General features: G+C 49.6%; 1 protein-coding gene across 2 annotated transcripts; it reads right to left on the minus strand.

Moving 5' to 3' along the window:
* BNIP5 (BCL2 interacting protein 5) lies at positions 1 to 20,636 on the minus strand. Of its 2 annotated transcripts, none has more exons than XM_043908718.1 (11): positions 20,431 to 20,636; positions 13,143 to 13,768; positions 10,481 to 10,542; positions 10,007 to 10,247; positions 8,839 to 8,970; positions 7,203 to 7,261; positions 6,670 to 6,907; positions 5,737 to 5,868; positions 4,857 to 4,921; positions 3,045 to 3,287; positions 1 to 1,464 (listed from the first exon to the last, which is right to left on the minus strand). In XM_043908718.1, the coding sequence occupies exons 1-11, from the start codon at positions 20,460 to 20,462 to the stop codon at positions 1,429 to 1,431; spliced, it is 1,866 nt and encodes a 621-aa protein (XP_043764653.1). In that variant the 5' UTR covers positions 20,463 to 20,636; the 3' UTR covers positions 1 to 1,428. The 2 variants fall into 2 exon arrangements, with proteins under 2 accessions (XP_043764653.1, XP_043764652.1); XM_043908717.1 differs by having other exon boundaries at positions 7,203 to 7,264.
* Positions 20,637 to 21,987: the final 1,351 nt, after the last annotated feature.

The raw sequence follows: 21,987 nt of genomic DNA on the forward strand, positions 1-21,987 counted from the left end.
GAAACCCATGGACAGAGGAGCCTGGCAGGCTACAGTTCATGGGGTCGCAAAGAGTCAGACATGATTTAGCGACTAAACAAGCAAAACATGAGATGGCAGAGCTGAAAGGCATCAGGTTGAGAGGATTCTAAGACAGACCAGTTGTCCCCACTATACTGCTTCCCCATCTAGAGGTTGCAGGGTTCCTGGGAGGTTCTACAAATGCATATGGGCATTAAGTACTGTTGGCAAGCTGAATAGATTATGTGATACCTGGAGCTGCACATCTGTTAAGTGCATGTGGATGTTCTGGTGAGAGATTAAGCATAGATGTATTTTTAAAACTAATGTCAGTCAAAGTTGCTCAGTCATGTCCGACTCTTTACGACCCTATGGACTATCCAGGCCAGAACACTGAAGTGGGTAGCCTTTCCCTTCTCCAGGGGATCTTCCCAATCCAGGGATTGAACCTAGGTCTCCCGCATTGCCGACGAGTTCTTTACCAACTGAGTCACAAGGGAAGCCCATGAATACTGGCGTGGGTAGCCTATCCCTACTCCAGGGGATCTTCCTGACCCAGGAATCAAACTGGGGTCTCCTGCATTGCAGGCAGATTCTTTACCAACTGAGCTATCAGGGAAGCAAGAGACTTATTTTAAAAACTAACATCTGAAAAAAGTATCAGCAGCTCTTCTACATGATGTGGGCATATTTTTAGCCCTGGTGAGCCAAGAAAACACACAATAAAACAAACAAGCAAGCAAGGATACATAAGTCAGCACTGGGCCCTCAGGTTGGCCCCAGAATGCAGAGGCCTTGCTCCAGACTATTGCCTACTGAGGTAACTCCCCCATTTCCTCTCTAATTACAAATTCAGAGGAAAACCACTGGTCTCACAATCCTAGTTGAGGACCAAGGCCTCCCAGAGAATGCCTAGCAGAATTGCCTGGATCTCAGGCGTTCCATTCATTCATTCTTTTGGTCAGTACTTAAAGATTGCCTCCAGCTACGTGGGGTGGGTATATTTAGCCACAAAGTGAAAGCACTTGCTATCTCTCTTTAGAGATATTTTAGCATCATACAACCAGATGGGTCACTAATCCAGCCCAGAATCCAAGGTCTGGAGAGGAGAGGGGACGTGGGATTCGTACAGGGTTTTGGAGCCAAGTTTGGAGGTAGGTCAGCAGGTGGAGTCCTGGTCTCCTAATTCCCAGTCCAGTGCATTTCCCCCCATGGCCTTTGCCTCCAGTTTTGCAGAAGAACACCTTGTTCATTCTCCATCTCAATGAGCCCACGATGGTGCATGGACACGGAATGGCTGTCCACTCTTGTCTTCAGTCATGTCTGTGAAGCACTGGATTGGGAGAACACGGAGCACATTCAGGGTTTCCTGGCTGAAGCTACCAATGTTTGCATAGTTCAAGGGAACTTGAGTGCAAAGCACAGCTTTCAATCTGGACTCTGGATCTGAGAACTTGTGATGTTCTGGGAGGAAAAAAAGAACACAGATTTAAGCCATAGTCCAATTATGTATGGGTCCCACCCTGATAACAACAGACTTATCATTAACCCACTAGCTCCCACCTCTGGGTCTCTGCTCCCGGAGTACCTCCTGCCTGCAGTGTCCTCTTGGTCCTTTTTCCCCATCTACAGCCTCTCCATCCTCAAAGGTCAAAATCAATGCCTGCTACCTCCTGGAAGGCTCCCAGAACCAACTTGTTTTATTGGCCACAGTTAGTGCTAATTTGGCATTTAATTGATATTTACTTTTATTATCAGTAAACAGTCTGTCTTTTTCCATTAGAACCTTTCACAGGCCCTCAGAGCATCTTACACAGCTAGTGTAATAGGAGGCTCTGAATATGTAGTGATTGGATGGATGGGTGAATAAATAAATGAATGGCTAGCAAAACCAGAAGATACAGCATTAGGGCTACTGAGGATGTCAGAACTGATGTTTCTATAATATCTTCTACAAAGAACTCAGATCACTCCATCTGGTGTTACCTAATCCACCTTAGAGGGCAAATTGTCCCTAATCTCCAGGAGAAGACAGTGAGTGTGAGAAAAGAGAGGTCTAAGGTCACAAGGGGTTCACACCAGGAAAGCCATTGAAATGATGTACCACAAGTATCATGAAATAAGGCCTGCTTTCTTGAGAGACTTATCATACAGCTTCTAAAGGTAATTCCAGGAGGAGACAAAGGGTTTGAGTAGGGTGACATCATTGCAATGAAGGTCTGGTTCCCAGGGGACCATTTGGATCTAGAAGTTCTGGTCCTATTTGTCCAACACAAACAGGACATTTAATTGCTTTAAAATTACAACTTTACTCAGTAGTTTCTGCACTTTAGATGTGGTTAAATGTTTGTAAACTGGTCATCTTAAGTGAATTTGAAAAGGGCAGGGAGAACTTAGAGTCCACCAGAAAATTCAGATTTTAAAAAAGATCAGTTAATAAGTTTTCTCTCTACAGGGATCATCCCAGAGCCTCAGGGAAGGGAGGATTATTAGGGAAAGCATGAAACCAATCAAAACAGTGAGTGATGGCAGAAGAGAGGCTATTCATAATCAGTCAAGGCAAGGTCCTTGAAGAATGTCCTCTGAGAAGCCTTTCAGAACCAAACAGCCCCAGGGAGCCTTCTCATCTACCTCACCATCCCTTGTTTGATATGTAATCTTACTGTACTTTTTTCTTTAAATTTTATGACCGCCTCAATTGGCAAGCCAATCAGCACAACCCATGAAACAGCAAGAGGGTGAAGCAAGAGGGTAGCTGGTCTGATATTCCATACTGATATAAAGAAGTATGAAAATACACCTCCTGCTGGAGACCAGAGCCAAATAAAAAGAGGATACTAATTAGCTTATTAGCAGGTGAAGCAGGGAGGCTGGGAAAGATAAAGACCACTGTGGCGTAGAATTGTCTCAGAAGGCCTGGACAAGGAGGTGGCATTTGAGCTGGACCCCAGACGTCCTGAACTAAGCAGGGGAGGGGAGAGGACAGGAAGCAGGTCCTTGTGATCTGAGTCTGTCACCCCTCACGCCACGTGGCCCGTTCTCACCTGCTGGGCCTCCTCGTACGGGAACTGGCCATAACTGGGTCTCCTGTAGTGTAGGCCTGTGAGACTGAGGACGGTGTGGTAATTGTTGCCAGCACATTGGTTTCCCAAGCCAAAGACGAATGGGTAGGTTCTCTGGGGCTCGGTGGCGTGGGCTCCTTGGCTGCGCAGTGTGGCTGCCAGTTTTCTGAGGGAAGAGACTGAGGGCTTGTAGAAAAATTTCTTAAAACTGGGGTGTCGCTTGATCTGGAGGCAGAAATGAAGGCAGGCCATCAGTGTGGCTGGCAGGTACTCCCCTCCCCCCAGCACCCCTCCTCCATCAACCCCACGCAGTCAGGCTGGGCGCCTCACTGTCCCTGGGACAGCATGCCTTGTTAAATTCCTCCACCTTCCCGGGCTCTCTGAATCTGCTCTGCAAGGTACAGCTCCAATCAGCACAACAAAGTGGAAAAAAAAAAACCAAAAGACAAAATGCAGGTCTTTGGATTCAGGTAATGGATGTTTAAATAGCACTCACTAGTGTGTGACCTCTCTGAGCCTCTGTTTGGTCGTGTAAACTGGGGTAATAATACCTTCCCCCAACACACTATGGGGGGGGATTAAGTGAAATAGTTTAATGTTGTGAAAAGTGGATGTTGGGTGATTTTAGTTCCCATGCTAAGCCTCCTCCTCCTAATACCTAAATGTCTTAGGTTGGGTTCCCCCAGAGGCAGATCCAAAGACTAGGACTCAGGTGCAGCTCACTTCTGCTGAATGATCAGGGCAGATGGGGGAGTGGAAACAGGGGGGCAAGAATTGGAAGCAGCGCCCTCAAGCTGGCAGCTGAGCCTGATCCCCTTGGGGCACTGTGGGAGCCCCAGTTATGCCCCCAAGGCGGGAGGGAGCTGGGGTATGTGTACACCAGCTCCCATCAGCCGATGATTGAGGGCTGCTCCTGGCAAGGTGGAGAGTGTCACTCTGGCCTATTGTATGGGTATAAAGGGCTCTGGAGGGGCAGTCTTCAGGCAAAAGGACGCAGGTGCTGGCAGTCGGCAGCTGGGCCAGGTGATCTGTGGTGCCAGAAGAGGTGCCAATAGCATTGGCTACAGGCTCAGTTGTGAAGAACCTGCCTGCAATACTGGAGACCACCAACAATGCAGGAGATGCTGGTTTAATCTCTGGGTCGGGAAGATCCCCTGAAGGAGGGCATGGCAACTCACTCCAATATTCTTGCTGGGATAATCCCATGGACAGAGGAGCCTGGCAGGCTACAGTCCACAGGTTCACAAAAGTCAGACATGATTTAGCAACTAAACCAGCACCACCGCACTGATGACTCATCTATGACCTGCCTCTTTGTATGTGATCTGTGTTTGTCTCTCCAAGTAACTGTGAGGTTTTCAAAGGCGAGGAACCTTATGTTACAAGCTATCTAGCAATAGAGGAAACTCTAAAAGCTTGAAAGAATCAGAGGCCTTATATTGCTGAAGTGTGTGCCAAGACAGAGTGAAGGGCAGATAGAGGACGAGATCAGAGGGACTTGGGGAAGGAGGCTTCCTTGAGCTGAACTTCAAGGATGATTTGGACAGGGGGATGTCCTGGTTGGCAGGTGGAGACACAGAGCTTTATGTTATTTTAAATTAACATTGACCTTCTCTGCTGTGTGTCTGGCATTTTCTGTATAAGCACCAACCTTGGCAAATAGGTATTTATCCCCCATTTTGCAAAAGAGTAAACAGAGGCTCATAGAAGTTATGGGGCAGGCCACGGTCACCCAGATGCAGAGATGGGGACTGAACTTGGGTTCAGTTCCTGGGGGTACTGAGCACTCCTCACCTGCTCTCCCAATTGGCCATCCACTTCTTGGAGAAGGGCCACCAACTCTTGGATGATCAGCTCCTCTAAGAAAAGTAAAGAAGGATTGAGGGACTGTTGACAAGTTCTGCAATAACCCATCCATCGATCCCAGAAGTATTTTGCCTCTAAAACACAGCACACAGATTAGTTATGAAGAGCAAAGAAAACTCTCCCCCTAAACTAGAGCTGGAGCACGAAGGTTTTGTTTCGTTTTGCTTTATAGACAAAGGAGGCACTTCGACCTGCCGAGCCTCACCTGCCACCACATTCAGCTCCATTTTGACAGATAGGGAAACTGAGACCTTATCTAGGCTACAGAATAGCCTGCCCCATCAGCCTGGGCCATAAGCAATGGTGTGCAGGTGGCGGCTCGTACCAAGAGTTAATTATGAACATTCGGAACATTTGGAGACGCGTTGTTATAAACTGCTGGCAACTTGAAATCGGCTAAGGTGGGGATTTTATACCACAGAAATCTGCAAAGGCTACAAATCAGGGCTTCCCCTGAACCCCGTACCCCTAGTGTACTGGAGCGTGTTTGCCAGAAGGCCACTGGTTAGGAGACCCAGAGCAAGCTAGGAGTTTTACATGAAACACTCATGCGAAGCAGCAGCATGCAGTGGGGGAGAAAGTACATCCCACAGAATGGACAGACATCCTCTACCTGAAGAAGGCTGTCCACCTGCAACTCTGCCCCAGTTCAAAGGCCAACCCTGTGTCCTCTCTGCCCTTCTAGAGTCTCCTAGGGTATTTGTAAAGCTGCCCCTTCCCAGTTCCCTACTAGGGTTCAGCCTGTGAAAGTCATGCAAAGGGGAAGCCCCACGGCAGCTGTCCCAGGAGAGAGCAGGGTGACACTAACTGGATTCATTCGCTCCGTCCAGCTGAGGTCCCCCTTCTAGCTTGTGGCTTCTGGCCTGGGAGGGTGCTTCTGGGGCTCCAACTGGCTCCCCTTCTGTGGATGGGGACCCCTGGAATTCGAGATCCTCCAGATCTGAGGGCAAAGAGGAGTTGGTGTGAATGTGTTTGCACCTGTCTCAAATCCACCAGCACATCACTGAACCCAGGTTCTGACAAGAAGCTGTCCAAAGTCTTTGACTTAAGAGGGGTCCTGGTTTCCCAGGCTCCTCAGGGAACCCCCAGCCCCCCCGAACCTGCCTCAGAGGAGTTCACAGTGTTCTCTGTCCCTCCAGGAATCACATTCTCTCTTCCACCTTCCCCCTCTGCCTCCTTATATCTGGGAGGAAAGCAGGCAGGCCTGCCAACAAGTCTCAGCAAATGAGCCCACTTCCCCTTTAACTTGGCAAGCCTTTGCTGAGTCCCTTGGCCTGTCTGAACCTCACTTTCCCCATCTGTCAATTGGGAGAGCTGTGAAGGGGATTAAATGAGATAACATGTGTGAATGCAGCATGCAGTGGGCAGTCTGCCAATGTTGGGGGGATTGCTGTACCCCAGCGGTCCTCACACCTTAGTGTAGTGAAAAAACAGAGGCCCAGAAGATGAGCTACTTCATCAAACCGGAGTCTATTTTTCTATCACCTTTCCAGGTGATTCTGATTTATGTATGGTGTTTTCAGGTGTTTATGATGGGGGGGGGGAGGAGAGTGTGTGTTGTGGGGGGTGAATCCTGGCATCAACCAACTCCTTTCTTCTCTGTGCCCCCACACGGCCCTACTCTGCTCAGAGTGAAAGTCAAGACTGAATGGTACACCGCACATCTGGCCAACCCTGCCCTGGAGGAAGCCACAGGGCCAGAGGCAGCCTCTGTCACCATGGCAACCCCGGGGCTGCTCACCAGAGTTGCTGGAGACGGAGGGCCAATGGCCACCTACACACAGGGGCAGAAAGCTGGGCTTCTTGGGTGGCCGGGAGTCTGGGCTGGCAGCACCTGCAGCCCCCACCCTCTTGGGGTCTTTGGAGCTGTGTTTTTTATAGAAGGCTTTTCTGAAGTTGGACTTTCTCTCTTGGCTTTTCTTCCTGCAGGCTGGGGCCACGTTTTCTACAGCCACCTCTGGCTCCTGGACTTGAAGTTGCTGCGGGGGAGATAAGGGAAACTGAGTCAGGGCCCCTGACTTTACAAGTCAGCTGAGACCAGCAGACCCACTGTGGGCCAGATGGTGTGGCCAGGGGAGAAGGGTGATGGTACTCAGAGCGGGGGAGACAGGCACAGCCTGCAGCGGTTAGGGGAGGCTCCAGGAAGGAGGGGAGACAGGAGCCAGGCTCTGGCAAGATGTAGGGTTGGGGGAGGGGGAGGGGAGTTACTGTACCAGATTGGGGTGGGATGTCCAAAGTGAGAGTCAGGGTCTAGGTGGGGAATGTCTTCCTCACCTTGTCTCCGCACTGCTCCTCTGCATCTTGGAGTAGAGCAATGATCTTCTGGATGAATTCTTCTGAAAAAAAGAACAAAGGGGTTGCTCACACTTGAGTGCAGAGAAAAGCTTTTCTGTGGTTAGTCTTCATTTCCTAAAGTGTTGAGAAAAGCTTTTCTGTGGTTAGTCTTCATTTCCTAAGACCCGGTGGCTCCCTGGGTGATTCTCACAGGCCTCCAGGGTGGGTGCTAATGAGCTTGCATTTGTGGTCATCCCTGGCCCAGCCCATGGTGGGGACCACAGATTCCCCAGAGGTGGCCTGAGGGCAGAGCTGGTTTCATGGGAGCGTGTGCTTAGTTGCTCAGTCATGTCCGACTCTTTGTGACCCCATGGACCATAGCCCTCCAGGCTCCTCTGTCCATGGGGACTCTCCAGGCAAGAATACTGAAGTGGGTTGCCATGCCCTCCTCCAGGGTACCTTCCCAAACCCAGGGATTGAACCCAGGTCTCCCCAAATTGTAGGTTCATTCTCTACCGTCTGAGTCACCAGGGAGGCCCCAGAATCCTGGAGTGGGTCGACTATCCCTTCTCCAGGGGAACTTCCTGACCCAGGAATCAAACTGGGGTCTCCTGCGTTGCAGGCGAATTCTTTACTAGCTGAGCTACCAGGGAAGTCCTGAGAACATATTCACTCATTCATTCACTTATTCATACCATGGGAACATATTCACTTATTCATTCATTGCTGAGGAAGGGCCTAGACATGCCTTGTTTTGTGTAGGAAACAGCTGAGACCCCTGCCTCCAGGGGAAGGTGCCTCAAGGCCATCTGGTACCAAATCCCCCCTCCCTGCTCCTTCCTCCTCTTCTAGGTAGGCCAGGGGCCCTTCTCAATTCTCCTTCAAGGCACATCCCCTGTGAAAAGCAAAGAAGGCAGTGTGGGAGAGGTAGGGAAAGCGGATCTTCAGACACACAGAAGGGACAGTGATTACATGATTACAGGCTTGGCTCCGCCAATGATAAAATAATAATGAAAAAGCTGGCAGCCACTATTGGTTCAGCTTCTCTCCTAAGGCCTCTACCCCTGTTCCTATCCTCTTTATTTCTCCCGAGGCTCTGCTCTCAAGCTGGGCTACGTGACAACACTAATAGTCACAACAAACAGCAGCTGACATTTTTTTAGCAGCTCCCAGACACACCTCTAAATGCTTTATCACCACTAATTCATTGAGAGCTTCCAACAACTCTAGGGAGTGGGGACTATTCTTATCCCCAATTTACAGATGAGGAAACTGAGATCAGAGATGAAGAAGCTTGCAAGATCACTCAGCTGGAGAGGTCAGAGCCCAGGTTCAAATCCAGGTTCTAAATCTGTACCTTCTACGGAGCCCTTGCCATGGACTAATGCTTTCCTTGCATCTCCTATTGTCGGCCTCCCCAAGGAGGGCATGATTACTTTTGTGGTTTTACAGCTGAGGCTCAGTCTGGCTTAGAGCCTGTGTTCTGGACCCCGAGCTGCCTCCCCAGCCTGCAGCGCTCAGGGGCAGGAAAGGACAGGTCACTGCCTCTCTCTGGTTCAGTTTCTCTTCTGGAAGTAGAGGGCTCAGCTCAAACATTTCCCAACGGGCCTCTGAGAAGAGAAGAGGGGGTACTGACTGAATTCTGTGGCTCTGTCCTGCTGCAGGTCCTCGTCGGCTCCCCCACTTTCTGCTGGGGTGCAAAGCTCAAAGGGACTTGGCTCTCCTCCATCTGTAGGTGGAGCCTCTTGGACTTCAGGTTCTTCCACACCTAAAAAGCAAGAGGAAACGGTGGGTGAGCTTCACCAGCCAGAGGGTGTTGACTAACGCACAGAAGTCAGCAGAGACTCAGAGTGCGCTCCATGGCTAATGCATGCAGAGGCCTTTTGGGGGCGGCAGGGGGCTGCTGGCAGGGCCGCGGCTCCGCTGTACTGAAGACCAAGCTCCCTCATCCCTTTGTATGTCCATCCCTACAGCTGTGCCTATCCTGGGCTTCTCTGCCTCCCCTCCTTCCCCTGGAAGCTCATCCTTCTACCATCTTGGCTTCACCTGTGAACTGGAGAGTAGATGCCAGATGCCCTGGCCCGAATTAGCCCCATCGCAGCCAGGAACCCCCTACATGAAAATACCTCCCCTGTGGCCTGAAATCCCACAACCGAGGATCCGCTCTTTAGTGTTCAATATTGCTTCCTCCTTTTTAAAATGTGAATTCCCCTGGCCAGGATGACCTGCTAGGCTGGTCCTCCCTGACACCAGGAAGGCCCTCTCTCCCGGTAACTCTGACTCCATCATGATGGGCCCCGTGACCACAAACATGATTTTACCTCCCGAAACCCCAGTTCCCTCATCTGTGAAATGGAGATAATAAGATGTACTTCCTAAGATGAGGACTGGTGGCCGACAGATACACAGCCAGAAAATGTCTTATTTTTACAGGCAAGGAGATTTGAGGCACAGAGTTAGGGACTGTACGGCCCAGCAGCCAGATCTCCTGCCTCTCAGGCTCCAGTTCCTTCCTGCATGTGCTACCCGCTGCCAGGGTGTGGAATCTGAGGCTGCGGAGAGACCACGATAGTTGGTGGAATTCTCTGAACACAGTTTCCACCGGGGGCTTAGCTGGGTTGCCTAGACGATGAGGCTTGGTGTGTGGAGGTAACCTTCTGGCATTCCTTTTGCCCTCCCCACGCTGCTCAGAGCAGAGCGAAATTCAGAACTGGGATGGCAGCTCTGCAAATGGCCAATTCAAGCCATGGGGAAGGTTCCAGCACGGGAGGCAGTGTTGCTATGGTAACCGTGAGCCTGCTCACCGGGGAGGCTGGAGCTGGAGGGCCGATGGCCGCCCACACACAGGGGCAGAAAGTTGGGCCTCTTGGGCGGCCGGGACTCTGGGCTGGAAACATGGGCGGCCCCTGCTCTCTTGGGTTCCTCGGGACCATATTTCTTAAAAGAAAAGGCTCTCTTGAGGCTGGACATTTTCTCTTGGGATTTCTTCTTGACAACCGGTCCTGCGTTCCGTCGGGTCACCACAGAGTGAAGGGCTTGATGCTGCTGTGGGAGAGATGAGAGAGAAGCTGAACCAGGCCCCTGACCCTCAGGAGAGGGGAAAGCTCCCCAAGAAGCAACCGAGGAGCAACCAAGGGCTTCAGGGTGGCCCCAGGCACGGCTGGTGACAGAGACCAGAGCAGGGGAGCAGCGAGGCCTGGAAGGACAGGCAGGGTCTGAGCAAGGAGGAGAGAAGGCAGCATGCCCCTGGGCGTCTGTGCGGACAGTTCGCTCCTCACCTCTTCCTCCCACTGGTCTCCCACTTTTTGGAGCAGCTGCACTATCTTCTGGATGATATCCTCTGGAAGAAAACCAATACACCTGGTTAATCTTTGTAGGAGCAGACAGGACTCTTTTTAATGACTGCCTTGGCCTTCTGAGACCAACTTGGGACTTATGGATTAAATGAGGGTCCTCTTAAAATAGCTCCTTTAGGCCACAGATTGGGAATGGAGGAGCACACATCCCAGGGACTGGTCCTTCTAAGAGAGAGTTTGGAAGATCCACAGGCGAAGGGTACTAGGCCAAAGCATGCAATTTTATGCAGAAGTTTCAAGTCAGTCCTTGAAGCATTCAACTTGTACCCACAATTTCCTTTGAACGTTGCAGATCTGTAAATATCTATTTTGGGTTTGTGACGCAAGCTGTGTGACCTTGGGTAAGTCTCTTAACCTCTCTGGGCCTTCATCACTTCCTCTGTGACACATGGATCATAAGTCCCATCCTGGATCCCTCAGAAGGCTGTCAGGCCATCAGAGGAGGCTGTGTTTGAAAGTACTTTACAAGGTTAGAGATGATTCGACCTACAAAATTTCAGCCAGGGAAATGATGGAGTGCCAGCCTATCTGAGGTGGACCGAGGCACTCCAGCAGGCAGGACACAGATAGCCTGCCACGTTGGTGCCCCAACCACACTGCCAAGCCTTTACACAGAAGCCCAAACGATGTAAATGGTTTTCTTTTGTTATTCCAGTCGGCCTACCCAAAGACAGTGTGCCCAGAGTGGCCTCTGCTAGTTGCCAGCCTATCAGTTTACACAAAAGAAGGTGCAGACAAGATTCGCTCTTCCCAGACTGTCTGCAGAGGTTCTTACCCCTTCCCTCTCATTTATAAACCCTGTTAGGATTTTGTTCCTCGACTCAATCTACCAGCCAACTCCCTCTCACGTGAGAGAGCAATCATCCTGAAAATTTCCTGCAAAATAACAATTAAATGCCTTTTAGCTACTCCTTGACAGATGCATAGCTCCTCCATTTTCATATCTTTTAAAATATGCCCATTCTTGGTAGAAAATTAGATTCATACAGCCTTATGGATTTTATTAAGGGCAATAACAAGACTGGGGTTGTGTATGAGACTGTCCTTGTTTCTTGCAGATGTGTGTCTAAGTATTTAAGGATGAAGCATCATTTTAAAGGGGTTAAAGGGCTTAAGGAGGTTTAGCAACAATGAAGCAAGGTTGACGGACTATTAACAATTGTAAGTATGTGACTGTGCACAGAACTATTCTTTCCACTCTTCTATATACTTAAATATTTATGTATATATATGTGGGTGTTTATATATATATGTGTGTGTGTGTATATATTCCTTCTATAAATTTTAAATGACTTAAAAATGTCCCATGCTCATTAACACCTAAGCATTTTCCAGAGGCCAGTCTAATTCCTGAGACTCCCTTCTGTGAAACTCTAACATAAATGGACCAGAAGCACCAGAAGAGCCAAGGTCAGCACATGCATTTTGTGAGGTCTAAACATCCAAGGTCCAAGCAGTCATCTGGAACAATCCATTTTGTTTGCTAACAGCAATATCGAGCTTTCTGAGCTGCTCTTCCTGCTGGTGACCTATGGCTTGGAAAGAAACTTTCCAGACTCCAGTACCCCCACCTTCAAGGGGCAAGAACTGGTGGAGATCAGAGTCTTCTCCACCTATAATAAAGATGAAATCAAGTGTGTGGCACTGTGTGTGGGTGTCAGTGACATTCTTCTGACTTTGTTAATCAACACAGTGCATGGAATTCACAGCAGGCCAGGTGCCGCTGGAGCCAGCTCTAGGCTTAACCAAAAAAATCAGAAACCTTCCAAGGTTTCCATTTGAAAAGAGGCTGCCTCAGCCCAGACATCTTTCTCCACTCCCCCACCCCTGAGTATCCTGGATCTTCCTTGGATCTCTTCTCCCCATGAAAAACATGGTGAGTTTTGAGTCCCGTAGGGCAAATTTCCATCTTCCTCCAGCTGCCTGTGGGACATTCAACTCTAGGACACGAAACATCAGAAAAGGAAGGCACCTTAGGGACCAACTCACTCATTTTACAAACGAGAATCAAAGAGATATCAGAGAGGGATAGCAACTTGCTCAAGGTCACACAGCAAACTTATTCCAAACTTGATGGAATCAAGTCTAGAACCAGCAGACAGCTGTTTCTACTTCCCTGTCACCTACCCCAGTCCTCACACATAGATTCATGTTGGGGGATAGAGCTTCCCGCTCAGCCTCCCCTCTGCCTTCATATTTCTCCCTGGCTGTGCTCCTCCACCCGGAGTACTTAGCAATAATAGCATCTGCTACTTATGAAGCCCTTGCTGTATGCCAGTTCTGGACTAGGGCTACCTGTTATAGTCTCCATTGTATCAGTGGAAAAAAAAAACAAAATTGAGGCCCAGTGAGGCAAGTCTCCAGCCCCAGGTCACCCAGCCAGTGAGCGGTGGAACTGGGGTTTTCACCTCCAGTTCTCAGCCCCCATGGGCTCTGCCTCTAAGAAGCGATGCTGTTCCTGATGGCAGCCCTACCTTCCGAGTCCCTTTCTATTGAGAGGTTTGAGGAAGCAGCTCAGAGCACCCCAGCGCTTGGGGTAGGGGTGGGGATGGGGTTACCATAGAAACAGGCACAGTCTGCTCACCCCTGGCTGCTGGGCCCAGGTCAGCCCCCTCACCACGTGAGGCCTCAGCCGCCTTGGCCTCTTGGCCTTCGGCCTGCTGATCTCGGGCCCCCTTGGCCTCCTCCACGCCGTGTTTCCTTTGACTGTGTTTCTTGCGGCTGGCCTTCTTGCTGTGGGGCTTCTTCCTGGGAGCTGGCTCGCCCGGGCTCTCGGGGGTTTCTGCGGGCTCGGGGGGCCCCTCCTTCCCCTTTGCCTTCTTGTTGGTCTTTTCCTTGGGCTCCTCAGGGCCTGTCCTGAAGAATAAGTTCACCACAAACCTCAGCCACCCCTGCGGGGCCTGCCGCTGGGCCTTGTCCTTCTTGGCGTCCTGCAGAGGCCTCTGCTCGCTGAGAAGGTCCTTGGTCTCCTCTGGGCTGGGGGCAGCAGCCGTGGTGTCCTGAGCCTCCGCAGACTGAACTGGACGCTTGAGACATCTGGTCCCATCACTGGCCGCCCGACAAAGACCTTCCCTGAAGGGGCCAGTGGGCAGGGAAGGGCCCTGGCAGTCCCACAACTCTGAATCCTTTTGGGTGTTCTGCAGCCTGTCCAGAGACTTGGCTCTCCTCCAGGACAGAGGCTTCCTCGGGCCCCGTGGAGGCTCCATTGCCCTACAACCAAAACAGACAGCTCCCTTAGAAGAGGCCCCGGAGACTGCAGGGTGGACTAGTGGTGCTGACCCATGTGCCCATCCAACCTTCCCGGCATGTGAGTACTATCAACTCTCAAAGCCGTTGTCTCGTTTAAATTCCTCAGCATCCCTGGGAGGGACAGGTATCCTTGTCCCGTGTCCCAGGGGAGGAAACCGATCCCCAGGAGGTCATGCCCCAGATCTCACAGCTAGACCCCTAGAACCTCCAGGAGGAACACCCTGCCAACACATTGATTGTAGTCCACTGAGATTGAGTTTGGTCATCTTAGTTTCCTGACCAGGGATTGAACCTATGCCCTCAGCAGTGAAAGTGCCATGTCCTAACCACTGGTGTGTGTGTGTGTGTGTGTTCAGTCACTCAGTTGTGTCCACCTCTTCGTAACTCCATGGACCGTAGCCCACCAGGCTCCTCTGGCCATGGGATTTTCCAGGCAAGAATACTGAATTGCCATTCTCTTCTCCAGAGGATCTTCCCGACCCAGGGACCAAACCCGGGTATCCCTCATTGCAGACAGATTCTTTACTGTCTGAACCACCAGAGAAGCTCTACCTTCCCACAGGGGCCCTCTTATTGGCAAGATTACATCTTCACGTGTTTAGTGGTTTGTTGCCTGAGCCTCTCTGCCTCCCCCCTCGTCTGTTTTGCTAGGTTTTGTTTCCTGAGTACCTACGAAGATGCCTGGCACATCACTGGCACACAATAAATACTTATTAAACAAAGGAATAAATGTATAATGAGCATTTAGTAAACTGAACAATACCTATGGGTGTGTAGTTAACATAAAATAAATGAATTCGGACCGTTCCATCTTAAAATGAATTCGGACCGTTCCATCTTAAAGCATTCTCCATCCAAAATGAAGCAACTGCTCATGGAAAAGAAAAAACAACCTCCTCTTTCTGGGCAGCATTTTAACCAGGCTGGGGTGTGGGCAGTGCACTTGATTGGTGTGTCTTTAATCTGAAACTCCTGGGGCTTTCCAATTTTTCTGAAGTTGTTCAGAAACCCTTTGCCCTTTGGTGGAAGTTAAGAGAAAAATGAAATATGGTTTGGAATCTCAGTCCTGAGTTCCCAGAGATTCCTATGGAGTTTAGATTTATGGGTTGCCTACTCTAATTTGTAATAACAGCTTCATCATGCATTTACTATTATTAGTGAATTAAGTATTAATGTATCTACATTATATCTTCTGGGTTTACCAACTGATTTGTTGCTTTAAAATGTATTCTATTACTATGTCCAGCTTAGAGACAAAAATGAGAACCTGTAATTGCAATTTCAGATGTGCAGGCATCCTTGTGAATGTAAGGAAGATACATAAAGACAGGGAAGAAAAGGACAGGGAAATACAGAGGGACTTGAAGGTAAGAGTTAACAGCCAAGGATGCCTTTCTTCCTTCAAACATGAGTTTCAGAAGGAAGGGTAGGGAGGATGGCCAGAAGCCAGTGGGTACCACCCGGCAAGGCATCCACACTCTTGCAGTCTTGGAGGAAGTGAAGTGAGGAAGCAGGCAATTTGGAAGGATTTATTTGTTGCCCAAGATTCCTTAAAGAAGCAATAGAGTTACATGAAAACTTTAAGCAATGTTACCTTATCTGAAAGTTGTCTAACGTTCTTGAAAGTCTCAGAAGCCGCCTTACAGTTATGTTTCCAAAATGTGGCATTAAGTGGGGTAAGAAAAGAAATCATAGAAGAAAATATTTTGCTTTCTTCTCACTAATTTATTTCAGCAAACCTTTAACAGGCACCCAGTATGTACCAGGAAGTTTGCTCGGTGCTAGGGAATGAAATGCAGCTTGTGCCCTCACATGGATGGGAGTAGGGGTGTACATGGTGAGGGCAATAATGCTCTATTCCCCTGACGGCTACTCTCACTCTTTATTTATTTAGTTATTTTTTAATTTTAGTGTTGTTTTTTTTGCCTGTGCTCTGTGGCATGCAAGATCTTAGTTCTCCTACCAGGGATCGAACTTTTCACCCCCAGGACTGGAAAGGCGGAGTCTAAACTACTGGATTGCCAGGGAAGTCCCTACTCTCTTTCTTTAATAGCACACGGTTTAAAGAGAAGATAACTTGAGGTCGAAGTTCTATTTGATGTTAAGATCAAAGTTAACTGAGCCAGAAATATTCCTTGAGGGATTTCCCTGGCGGCCCAGGGGTTAGGATTCGCTTTCACTGCCGAGGCTACATCTGGGTTTCATCCCTGGTGGGGGAGCTGAGGTCCCACAAGCTGCTGGCCAAAAAGAAAAAGGGGAAAAAAAAAAAGAGATATTCACTTAATGATACCAGGGTTCTCTCTGCTTGCTCCGTATGTTCCTGTGATCGGGCAAATTGGATGAGGTTGGCAGAGAAGCTGCTCAGTAAGAGAACCACCAAACCAGCCCCTTGGCTTCCTGCGCTAGCTCGGCTCGAGGGGGTCTCCCACACAGAGGGCCTGGCATCTTTCTCCAACTAATGAGAAAAGAGGCGCAGTTATCCCTGTTGTTGCTATGGAAACGGTTTCCCCCATTGCTGATGGTGGCAGTGTTCCCCGATCGCATTCCAAGGACACTCTGCTACTTCTCATCAGAGCATCAGGACAATTCCACTTGGCAGTGGTTTTCCTTCGTGCAGGGTTTTCAAGAAAATGGCCTTGATTTGGCCACTGCTTTCCTGAAACAACAGTGCCCCGAGCCCAGAGGAAGGGGAGGGAGGCCGGGAGGAGGAGCAGCTGCAGCGGCCCCAGAGGCAGGGTGAGGAGGGGTGGGGAGCATGACCTTGGCTTTCCAAGAGTGTTCCCTCGGAAAGAGAAACTCCAGGGTGTAGCCAGATAGAGAAACATTTTCTTTAAAAAAGCCTACCCTCCTCCAAGGAGACACCCTGGAAGATCTGTGGGGCAGATGTGTCCTCAGACTTTTAAAGTCTCTAAGCCCTGCCTGAGAAGATTGTGTTTTAATATTAACCAGCCCCTCCAACACACACACACTACCCACACCATACACACGCACACAGATTCTGTGTGTGCTGAAATTAAATCTTTCCAGACTTTCTAATTATAAAATTCTGCCTATCCAGAATTCATCAAAGCAAATCTTTCTTTTTCCTTCCTCTTTTTTTTTTTTTTTTTGTTGTCCTGTGTCCCTGCTTTGCCTGGGACATCATCTAAGTTCTGTCTGCCCGTCGGGGAATTCCACCCCGTCCAGGTCAAGCCTCCAGATGGTAACCTTGAGACAGCCGCAGACCTTGGCTGCATGAAAACCCAGCTGCTCTTGTGAACTTGTTGATCGCCTTGACAGAAAGTGGATTTCAGAGCAAATTCCTAGTCTGCTCAGAAATATCCATAACATCCCAATGATCTGCCGATCGCAGGACTTCTGACATGTACCGGTGGACGTATTTAAAAACAACAGCAGCAAAACACCAGAGAAAGTGCACAGAGTTGACCTTGAGTTATTGCAGAGAGGGAAATTGGCCAATTTTTCACAAGCGTGCTGCCATTTGGGGTTTATTTTCTAAATTATATGCTGACCTCATCTATATATTATTCTCTAATTCACGCACCTGCCAAGCTCCTCTGTAACAGCTCTATCACCACTCCCTAGAGGGAGTTTAACTGCTTGCCTTCTCCACTCCTGGCCTACAAACGATACAACAAACAGCTGGCCACTCCGAGGGAGAGCTGTGTGGACCCAGGGTCACATCCACAGACTCTCATTGCTATAGACTAGAGGTTTGCATCCCGCTCAGATTCATATGTTGAAACGTAATCCCCAGTGGGATGGCATTACAAGTGGGGACCTCTGGGGTAATTAAGTCATTTGAACAGAGCCCGAATGAAAGAGACTAATGCCCTTATCCAAGAGACCCCAAAGTGCTCCCTCACCCCTTCCACCGTGTGGGCACACAGAGAGACCTGGTCTTGGGACCAGGAAACCCTCACCAGACTCCGAATCTGTGGGCACCTGAGTCTTGGACTTCAGCCTCCAGAACCATGAGAAACAAATCCCTGTTGTTTCTAAGCCACCCAGTCTATGAGAGTTTATGATGGCAGCCCAAACAGGCTAAGAAACACAGAAACACACTCTTGTACCGTTAACCTATGAGAACTCATAACACCCTAAAATTTCCCTCCCATGCCCCCAAGTGTAAATACAGGGCATCATTCTCTGGGTATCCATTTGCCCTCTGCCCTCCCCGTCTCGATCCAAGTCCCAGAGAAAGGACCCGAGTTTGCCTGGGTTCTGTTGCGTCCACACAGCCTGGGAGGCTCTCAGTGTTTCTGGAACAAATATACAAACACAATCACCTTACCAGCCACAGGGCACCCAGCACACCCTCCATCCACAAGATCTCAATCCAACTTGGCCCCAGCCTGGCAATGAGCCAGGCTGGCAGTGGGAGGTTGAGGCTCTGACAATGAAGAGATTTGCCCAGGGTCTCACAGTCCAGAAGCAGGGAGAGATGGGGCTTGAATCCACTTCTCTGGATTCTAAATTCTTTTCCCAGCACTCAGTGGCCTCCCATAAACACACTCATACACACACACACACATACATACTTAGGGGTGAACAAATCTGCTATTTCAGGCTGACATTGATAACCATGTCCATACACGTGCCTGCTGTGACTTGTACGCCTGGAGTCACACGCACGTGTGCCCAGGTATTGACATCTCTGTCCCAGAGGCAAAGATTGTAGACACAGGGTGGGGCTCACAGACTCTTGGCTGGAAGCCAGTCGGTGAGTAGGAGAACCAAGGGCTGACGCTCAGCTCATGTTTCCTACTCATCAGCATAAGTGAGCCCATGGACACTCCGAACGCTGAAGGTCAGTGCCCGTTTGAGGTCAAAGTCTTCCATTTGGGCTCTCAAGATGACTGGTCCACACCCACAGCCCATCCCCTCCAGGAGGACACCTCCAACCACCACTGGCAGGACTGGAGAGGGGGAGAAAGTGGTCATCTCTTCCCTCAACGCTGGATCCATCCTGCTCCCACACCCACCACCCAAGTGTTAGGTGGGAACAATTCGGGTATTCCTTCTCCTTCATGGGGTCCCTAGGAGGTTCCTAGAATTGGAAGAGACCTGAGAAGTGTAGGACTCCTTCATACACTCGCACCCCTTGTTGGAGAACTTCCTGCAATGGGAGCTCACCACCGTTCAAGTGGTGATAGTTCCACCGTCAGCCAGCGGGAATTAAGGACAGTCCTCCTTAAACAGGGGGCTCCCCAGGTGGCGCTAGTGGTAAGGAACCCACCTGTCAATGCAGGAAACATAAGAGACACAGGTTTGATTCCTGGGTCAGGAAGATCCCCTGGAGGAGGGCGTGGCAACCCACTCCAGTATTCTTGCCTGGAGAATCCCATGGACCAAGGATCCTGGTGGGCCACACAGTCCATAGAGTCACAAAAAGTCGGACACAACTGAAGGGGCTTAGCGCACACACACACTCCTCAGAGCTGACCTGGCTAGCGGCAGGCCCTCACACCCTGAGGAGAGGTTACCTCAGCCCTGAGTCCTCTCCAGCCAACCCATCACCTGATGGCCCAGGCATCTAAGTGTTTCCTCACATCTCATCGCTTCTGGACCCATCTCCTGCCTGGATATCCGTCCCTGAGAACTCTCCCGCTGGTCCTTGTCCACTTTAAAATGTGAGGCTGGGCAGGGACGAAGGGCTCCAGCCACAGCCTGACCACAGCAGAGCCCAGTGGGGTTTGGCATGCAGCTTCGGATCAAAGAGGCATCTGAGCCTGGGGCTGGAAAGCTGGGGTCAGCTCTGCCAGAGCCGGCCTGCAGCTCAATGTCAAGGGCTAGACTTGGACCATCCGCCCAATCTGATTGTCCCCATCAAACACACATCACCTGGTACCTATTTTCCAAAAGGTTGGGATTTGCATCTTTTGAGGATCTTTTGAAACCCAAAACAATGAACTCCCTAACAGTGGACCTTCAGACCCCGAGACACAGCAGTGGGGCAGATTGTGGGGGCAGTAGGGTCATCAATACAGAGTAGGATAACTCCAAAAACGACCACGGCACCCCCTTCATCCAGCACTAGAGTTTGTGCAGGTACCCCCATCCCATTCTCACCCCGTCTTGTCCTCTATCCACGACCACAGACCACAGGCCATGCAATGTTATAATCTCCCCTAAAATCCCTGTTGGAGCAGCAGACCACCAGAACTCTTTTCATAAGATCTCCCTGTCCTTGGACTAGCTTCCAAGAAACGTAAAGTGATACAACCTTAGTCCAGCCATTGGTAATAACAACACCTCCATTTATACAAAGTTTCTCTTTACTACGTACCTTCACATCAAGCTATCACTTGACCTCCACGACATCCAATAGGGAAATGAGCAGGAGAGGTATGTAACGCTGCCCCCATTCTACAGATGAGGAAACTGAGGCCCAGGGAAGTGAAGTTCCCTGCTCAGGACTGCTAAGCAAGTAAGCAGCAGGGCTGGGACTTGAGTTTAGAGCTTCTAAATCCAGGTGAGTTCCCAGCTCCTTGCATGACACCTGGCTGAGATCATGTCATTGAACTTTCTACTTTTCTAGAGATGAAGAGACCAGCAAGCTAGAAGCAATGTTGGGACTGGACTCAGGGTTTACCCGCCTTTCAGGACCCCAAGATACCCACCTACTACTCCAGTCGTCTAAGGAGAGTATCATTCAGCCAGCTTCAGAGCATGGAAGTCGCTCCTGTCCCAGGACACTTTTGATCAGGAGCTCCCAACCAAGCGGCTCTGCATCAGGTACTGCCCACGATGTCTGGGCACCACTCCCTGTCTGCTGGAAGGTGTATCCAATGAGGAGGAGTAGTCCCAGCTCTCCCAGGGAGAAGATGCTGCCGGTTTCCAGGCTGTCTCAGGAGATGCTTTGGTCAGAACCATATATATCATGTGGCCCAGGGGGTGAGCTCACGGACAGCCAATCCAGGCCCCCGCCCCCGCCACCTGACCGTCCTATCCCAAGGGCTGCTGCCTGCTCCCCCAGAGATAGCAGGCTTACCTCAGCTACTCCGGAAAAAAACAGTTTCACTCGACAACTTCCTTATTACACCCAGGATGAAACCAACGCTCAGAAAAACAAACTTAGGCCTGGCTGGAGGAAGGCCAGTGCATAGAATGGAAAACAAGAAGTTCTTATGGGACACACAAGTGGGGAGACGGGAGGAGGTAGATTCAGCATCTGCATACCCTCCATACCCTCCTCCGCTCTCTCTAGAGAACACCGAGGAGCGGATGATAAAGAAAGGAAGGTCGTTCAATGTAACATAAAATCCCTGACCTGGAGACAAAACATGGAAGGAGGAGTTGATGAGGAACGTGCTGTCCAAATCCTGGTAGGGTCACCGTGAATTGTGACGGAACAGTCTAAGAAGACTTAATTAACAGTTTCATTTTCTGTAGTGCCTGAATGTTTTAATTTTTTTTTAATTTATTTTATGCTTTGGCCATGCCTTGTGGCTTGTGGGATCTTAGTTCCCCGACCAGGGATTGAACCCAGGCCTCCACAGTGAAAGCAACAAGTCCTCACCACTGAACTGCCAGGGAATTCCCATGCTTGAGTTTTTTTTAAAAAAAGAACTTATACATGCTTATAATCAGAAAAGAGAAACTAGTTTTATTCAAACGAAAGTAAGACGTGTCAGAAATCCTGTTTTGGCTAATTGACATGGGGAAGTGTTGCAAAGTAAATCCTGAAAGCACTGAGCTTTGGAATCACCCAGACCTGGAACCATCAGCCAGCTGTGTGACCTCTGGCAGGGGACACACGTCTCTGAATGTATTTCTCACTCAGAACTGAATGACCACCTTAGAGGATGCTTGCAGGGCCAAATGTGATACTTCTCACAAAGAAAAAAGAAAATATATTGAGCTGCCGTCCACGGGGTCGCAAAGAGTTGGACATGACTGGGTGACTGAACAACAACAGGTACTTTTCTAAGTCCTTTCTGTATATTGAGTACCTAGTCCCTGGTAAGTACTTAACAAAGAGCCAATATTTTATTATTGGAGCAGAGTTAATGCTTTATCCACTCCATCAGCAAAGAGGTTTTGGATCCAACTTTGCCTGGGTACTGGCTCAACACTGAATTTAGAGAATTTATTAGTCCAAGAACCAGCCCAGATTTCAAACAAGGGTTAAATTATATCCCATATTTTTATTTAACAAAGCTTTTTTGTTAACCATG

Source organism: Cervus elaphus, chromosome 7 (assembly GCF_910594005.1).
Source record: "Cervus elaphus chromosome 7, mCerEla1.1, whole genome shotgun sequence".
NCBI lineage: Eukaryota > Metazoa > Chordata > Mammalia > Artiodactyla > Cervidae > Cervus > Cervus elaphus.